General features: G+C 48.5%; 1 protein-coding gene across 3 annotated transcripts in view; it reads left to right on the top strand.

The window, feature by feature from the left end:
• The window catches only part of LOC106535048 (striatin), an 18580-nt gene that overhangs the window by 9529 nt on the left and 2808 nt on the right, over positions 1-6243 (top strand). The window contains exons 5-18 of one of the 3 annotated variants that reach the window (XM_014031916.1): positions 507-677; positions 749-884; positions 1296-1458; positions 2888-3001; positions 3085-3231; positions 3305-3441; positions 3842-4014; positions 4162-4209; positions 4343-4464; positions 4536-4703; positions 4927-5067; positions 5145-5255; positions 5384-5470; positions 5591-6237. In XM_014031916.1, coding sequence (XP_013887370.1) covers positions 507-677; positions 749-884; positions 1296-1458; positions 2888-3001; positions 3085-3231; positions 3305-3441; positions 3842-4014; positions 4162-4209; positions 4343-4464; positions 4536-4703; positions 4927-5067; positions 5145-5255; positions 5384-5470; positions 5591-5760 — 1888 coding nt within the window. In that variant the 3' untranslated portion in view covers positions 5761-6237. The remainder of the gene's footprint in view (positions 1-506; positions 678-748; positions 885-1295; positions 1459-2887; positions 3002-3084; positions 3232-3304; positions 3442-3841; positions 4015-4161; positions 4210-4342; positions 4465-4535; positions 4704-4926; positions 5068-5144; positions 5256-5383; positions 5471-5590; positions 6238-6243) is intronic. The other 2 variants (XM_014031917.1, XM_014031918.1) reach the window with 2 other exon arrangements.

Here is a 6243-nt window from a genome sequence, read left to right on the forward strand (position 1 = left end):
ACATTTAGAGCACAACAAACACACACACACACACACATGCAGCACAACTCGCACACAGAACAACACAGAAAACGCACACACATGGATAACCACACGGATGTTTTTAGAACATGGCTGTGTGTGTGTGTTTGTGTGTGTGTGTGTGTGTGTGTGTGTGTGTGTGTGTGTGTGGACACAGTGAATAGAGGACTGTGTGGATCCTCTGTGATGGGGCAGGCTGGTACTTGGTACTGAGACGGGTCAGTGAGGGTCCGGTCTCTAAACAAACTCTAGACGTTGTTCAGAACCGACAGTGGTCCTGTGAGGACTAAACTCTCAGATCATCCTGGTCCAAACTGAAGGTACGGTTCTGAGTTGGTTCTGAAAGGTTGACTGAAGGTTCTGAAGAGGGCGGAGTCAGATGTGCTGTGGACTGGTACTGATAGAGTTCTGATGGTGGTCTGACTGGTACCAGTGGAGTTGTTAGTGGTTCTGGTCCAGACTAACCCCTGACCCGTGTCTCTCAGGTACCTGCAGGAGGTCGGGTACACCGACACCATTCTGGATGTGAAGTCTCAGCGGGTCAGGGTTCTGCTCGGTCTGACTGGAGACCCCGGGGACAAACCTTTGGAGAGGAGAAGCGAGCCCATGGTGAACGGAACCGAGCCGTCCTCGCTGAAGGACAGCGGCATGGTCAGGTACTGGATGAACTGGACCGGTTTGTGTGGTTCTGAAGGCAAAGACAGAACCTGTGGACCTTCTGTTGCAGTAAACCCGACATGTCGGACTCGGCCACCGTGTTGGAGGCGTTCCGGTTCATCGAGAGCGCTGCAGCAGAGTTCAGTGATGAAGACGAGGAGGAGGACAGCGAGATGAAGGACAGAACCATCCTAGACCTGGCTGCTGTAAGACAGAACCTCTGAAAAGTTCTGCTCCGTGTCTTTATCGGAGCTTGCCGTAGAGAAGCCCTGCTGTTGGTTGATTTTATATGACGGCACACATTTCTGAATGCTAATCACAATTTGAAGCTAAACGCTAACGCTAACTTTAGAGAAGGCTCTAATTCAGCCATTTTTACACACAAAGCTGAAAACTGCTGAGAGTAACTTTAAACAATGCTAAGTAAACAGTCACGATGGTTGCCGTAGCTAAAAGCTTATATAAGACATATTGAGGTGAAAGTTTGTGTGGTGGTTGATGACTGTGATATTCAGTGAAGAGTAAAGTCTAATCTTGAGTTAATCCAGGAACTCTTCTAATGATTCTTAAWGTTTATGGTTTGGAGCTGTGCTGAAAGTGAAACTTGTCTCAAACAGATGAGGAGGAAGATGCCGTCCTCCACACCGTCCTCCACCACCTCCGACCTCAGCGACGACCCAGACACTGAGGAGGCCCTGAAGGGCTTTGWCTTCTTGGCCAATCAGGACGAGCTGGACGCGTCTCCTGAGACAAAGAGCAGCGAGGACAGTGGAGAGTGGGGTGAGGCAAAGCATGATGGGAAAAAAGATTCAGGTGTGACAGACAATCCTCCAGATTTATTGTATTTCTCTGTGGTCAGTTCATCTCTAACTTAACATCTGTTTGTTCATAGAAATAACTATTCTGAAGTAAACGGATGTTTCCAAACACGTCCCTGAAGGCAGCAGCAGAATAAAGTTCTGTTTCTGCAGTTTCCTCAGGTTTCTTCTGTTTCTTAGCAACAACATCCAAAGTCATGTGATCTGTGTCAGGAAGCTCTCCCACACAGTTCGTGATTCAGCACATCAGAGTTTAAAGACTGCTGACTCAGTGTTACTTCGACAGAAAAACTACCAGAGTTACAGCTGGAGGAACTACCAGATTAACAACGGGTTAGACAACCAGAGTAACAACCAGAGTAACACCTGGTTAGACAACCAGAGTAACAACCAGAGTAACACCTGGTTAGACAACCAGAGTAACAACCAGAGTAACAACTAGAGTAACAACCAGTTAGACAACCAGAGTAACAACCAGAGTAACACCTGGTTAGACAACCAGAGTAACAACCAGAGTAACACCTGGTTAGACAACCAGAGTAACAACCAGAGTTACAACCAGTTACACAACCAGAGTAACAACTAGGGTAACAACCGGAGTTACAACTGTTTAGACAACCAGAGTAACACCTGGTTAGACAACCAGGTTTGACTCGTTTGCTGGTCCGACTCGTTTGCTGGTCTGACTCGTTTGTTGGTTTGACTCATTTGTTGGTCTGACTCATTTGTTGGTCTGACTCGTTTGTTGGTTTGACTCATTTGTTGGTCTGATTCATTTGTTGGTTTGACTCATTTGTTGGTTTGACTCATTTGTTGGTTTGACTCATTTGTTGGTCCGACTCGTTTGTTGGTCCGACTCGTTTGTTGGTCCGACTCGTTTGTTGGTCTGACTCGTTTGTTGGTCTGACTCGTTTGTTGGTCTGATTGATTTGTTGGTCTGACTCATTTGTTGGTCTGACTCATTTGTTGGTCTGATTCATTTGTTGGTTTGACTCATTTGTTGGTTTGACTCATTTGTTGGTCTGACTCATTTGTTGGTCGGACTCGTTTGTTGGTCTGATTGATTTGTTGGTCTGACTCATTTATTGGTCTGATTCATTTGTTGTGCTGATTCATTTGTTGGTCAGACTCGTTTGTTGGTCAGACTCGTTTGTTGGTCTGACTCATTTGTTGGTCCGACTCGTTTGTTGGTCCGACTCGTTTGTTGGCCTGACTCGTTTGTTGGTCTGACTCGTTTGTTGGTCTGACTCGTTTGTTGGTCTGACTCGTTTGTTGGTCTGACTCGTTTGTTGGTCCGACTCGTTTGTTGGTCAGACTCGTTTGTTGGTCTGACTCGGCTCATCTCTGTTTGTTGTGAACTGACATCATGTCTCCTCCTCTTCCTCCTGCAGAGAAAGACGAGTCGTCCCCTCAGGGAGACCTGGGCTGGGACGTGGACCAGGGTCTGATCGCTCAGCTGAAGGAGCAGTACAAGAAGGAGCGGAAAGGAAAGAAGGGGGTGAAGAGTAAGTTCTGGGTCCTGGTTCTGCTCTGCAGACATTCTCCTCCTCTCCCCATCCTCTATTTTCTCCTCCTCTTCCTCCTCCAGGACCAAACCGGTCCAAACTGCAGGACATGTTAGCAAACCTGCGGGACACAGAGGAGCTGCCCCCCATGCAGCCGGCCCCCGTCACGCCGCCATCCCGGTCCGTCGTACCCAGACTCAACGAGCAGGAAGTGGGCCGGCCTGAAGACGGTACACCTGAGCTTCCTTTCAGGCCGTTAGCCAATCAGAGCTCAGCATTCAGACGGTGTTTTTCTCCCTGCAGAGCCGATGACCTTCCTGCCGTCGTCTGGAAAGTCCTTCATTCTGGGCCGTGTGGACGAGGCCGTGTCCAACGAGCTCGGACTGGGAGAGCTGGCCGGACTGACCGTCGCCAAYGAGGCAGAGAGTCTGGGATTTGATGTGAGTTTCTCAGAACTGCCTCCAAATGTATTCCTCCAAGTGAAAAATCTAAAATGATCCTCTGTAGATGTTTGAACATCTGCGTTCTTATATTATTATTATTATTATTGTTATTATTATTAGTAGTATTGTTATTATTATTATTATTGTTATTATTATGATTATTGTTATTGTTATTATTATGATTATTTTTATTGTTATTATTATTAGTATTATTATTATTATTATTATTATTATTATTATTATTATTGTTATTATTATGATTATGACTATTATTATTATTTATTGTTATTATTATTATTATTATTATTATTGTTGTTGTTGTTGTTTGTTTTTATCTTCAACACAAACTGAACAATAATTCAAATAACAGATTAATTAATGGGACTGATGTCCTCAGATCAACAACATGGACGCTCTGAGGAAAACCTGGAACCCAAAGTTCACCCTCAGGAGCCACTTTGACTCGGTCCGGAGTCTGGCCTTCCACCCGGTGGAACCGGTTCTGGTCACAGCGTCTGAGGACCACACCTTGAAGCTGTGGAACCTCCAGAAGACGTCRCCAGCCAAGAAGTGAGTCCAAATAAAAAGATGTTCTCAGTCTGACCTGGGGGGTTGCTGCTGCTCACCGGTCCTGATCAGAGTTCTGAACCTGGTGAGGAGGAAGAGGATCAGAACCTCTCAGGACTCTGATGCTTGGTTCTGTTTGGATTTTTCTAGGTGTGCTGCTTTAGACGTTGAACCCATCTACACCTTCAGAGCTCACAGGTGAGGAAAGGATCCGAGTCAGAAAGAAAACCTGACTCTGGGATTTGATTGATGATGTTTGGGTTCCAGACCCAGACCTTTAGATGGGATCAGAACACTTCTGGTTTTTAAAGTTCTGGTCYGGTTTGTGCAGCGGTGCCGTGCTCTGCGTGACGATGAGCTCCAGAGGAGACCAGTGCTTCAGTGGRGGGGTCGACGGGACCATCCAGAGCTGGAATACCCCCAACCCCAACATCGACCCCTACGACTCTTACGGTACTTCCTGTCTCACACCTGTGAGTATTCTCAGAAGAACGGTTTGTGAGCTGATGAAGGTGTCGTTGCAGAGTCCTCCGTCCTGCGGGGGGCGCTCTGCGGTCACACGGACTCGGTCTGGGGTCTGGTCTACAGCTCAGCTTATCACCGCCTCCTCTCCTGCTCCGCTGATGGAACGGTCCGACTCTGGAGTGCCGCCGACATCTCGCCATCTCTGGCAGTTTTTAACGAGGACGKAGGTGAGAGAACATCTGGATCCTGACAGTACCTCCTGCAGGTCCCTGAAGGTCCACCAGAGGAATTCAGCAGGTTCAGAACCCGTTCTGTTGTAGACCAGCTGCTGAGTCTGGGGTCATGGTTCTGGTGGGCCCAGTTTGGTCCAAACCTTCACCTTCAGGCTKCAGGTCCTCCTCCAGACTGGGTTTTTGGGTCTGATGAGTCTTCTGTGTGGTTCTGTTTCAGAGCTGGGCGTCCCGACCTCGCTGGACCTGGTGAGGTGTGAGCCGACTCACATGGTGACGTCCTTTAACAGCGGACACATCGGACTCTTCAACATGGAGACGCAGCAGCTCCTCCTGAAACTGGACTCTGCTGGACCACCAGGTACCACCAGAGACTCAGTGACCCAGATCTTCTGTTCTGATCTTCAGATGTTCTGATTCTTCCTCACRTCTTCACAGAAGCTCAAAGTTCGCTGAGTAAGATCAACAAAGTGCTGAGTCATCCCACGCTGCCAATCACCATCACGGCTCAGGAGGACCGCTGCATTCAGTTCTTCGATAACAACACAGGTCAGACCAGGTYCTGTTGGTCCTGATTACTGTGGTTCAGCAGCTAAAATCAGTTTTCTGTTTTTGTTTGGGCCAGTTCTGGTTCTGGTTCTGGTTAACAATGAGTTCCTATTTGTTTCTGACTGAAGGTAAACTGGTCCACTCCATGGTAGCTCACTTGGACTCGGTCACATGTCTCGCTGTGGATCCAAACGGGCTGTACCTGATGTCAGGCAGTGAGTCTTCATGTTGACAGTGGAGTCAGTGTTTGGGTCTGTTACCATGACGACCTCCTGATGTGTTTAGTCTGATGACAGGAAGTGTGTTCTGTGTTCTCATTGGTTGTCGTCTCTCAGGTCACGACTGCTCCATCCGTCTGTGGAACATGGAGAGTAAGACCTGCATCCAGGAGTTCACCGCCCACCGCAAGAAGTTTGAGGAGTCCATCCACGACGTGGCGTTCCACCCCACCAAGTGTTACATCGGCAGCGCCGGCGCCGACGCGCTCGCCAAGGTCTTCGTATGACCTGGAGCTGAGAGGACGGGCGGGGACAGTGAGGCATGACCCCTCCGAGCTTCGCCTCCCACACCCCTCTGGACACGGGCTGGCCCGCGTTCCAGAACCAGCAAACTCTAGAAAGGAAGGAAAGAAAGAAACAAAGCATTAAAATGAGAACGAAACTCAAATCTTTAGTTTCTGTGTGAAAACTCCTCAATAAACCCAAACATCCTGAAGCCTGCAGTGTCTCTGCGCTCGGTGGCGTCTTTGTCTGTGGCAGCTATGTGGTCAAAAATGTCTCTGAGGTTGGTGGAGTCTCTGAGGTTGGAGGAGTCTCTGAGGATGGTGGAGTCTCTGAGGATGGTGGAGTCTCTGAGGTTGGAGAGGTATCTGAGGTTGGAGGAGTCTCTGAGGTTGGAGGAGTCTCTGAGGTTGGTGGAGATCTCTGAGGTTGGAGAGGTATCTGAGGTTGGAGGAGTCTCTGAGGTTGGAGGAGTCTCTGAGGTTGGT

This window comes from Austrofundulus limnaeus, unplaced genomic scaffold, assembly GCF_001266775.1.
Source record: "Austrofundulus limnaeus strain Quisiro unplaced genomic scaffold, Austrofundulus_limnaeus-1.0 Scaffold1347, whole genome shotgun sequence".
Lineage (NCBI taxonomy): Eukaryota > Metazoa > Chordata > Actinopteri > Cyprinodontiformes > Rivulidae > Austrofundulus > Austrofundulus limnaeus.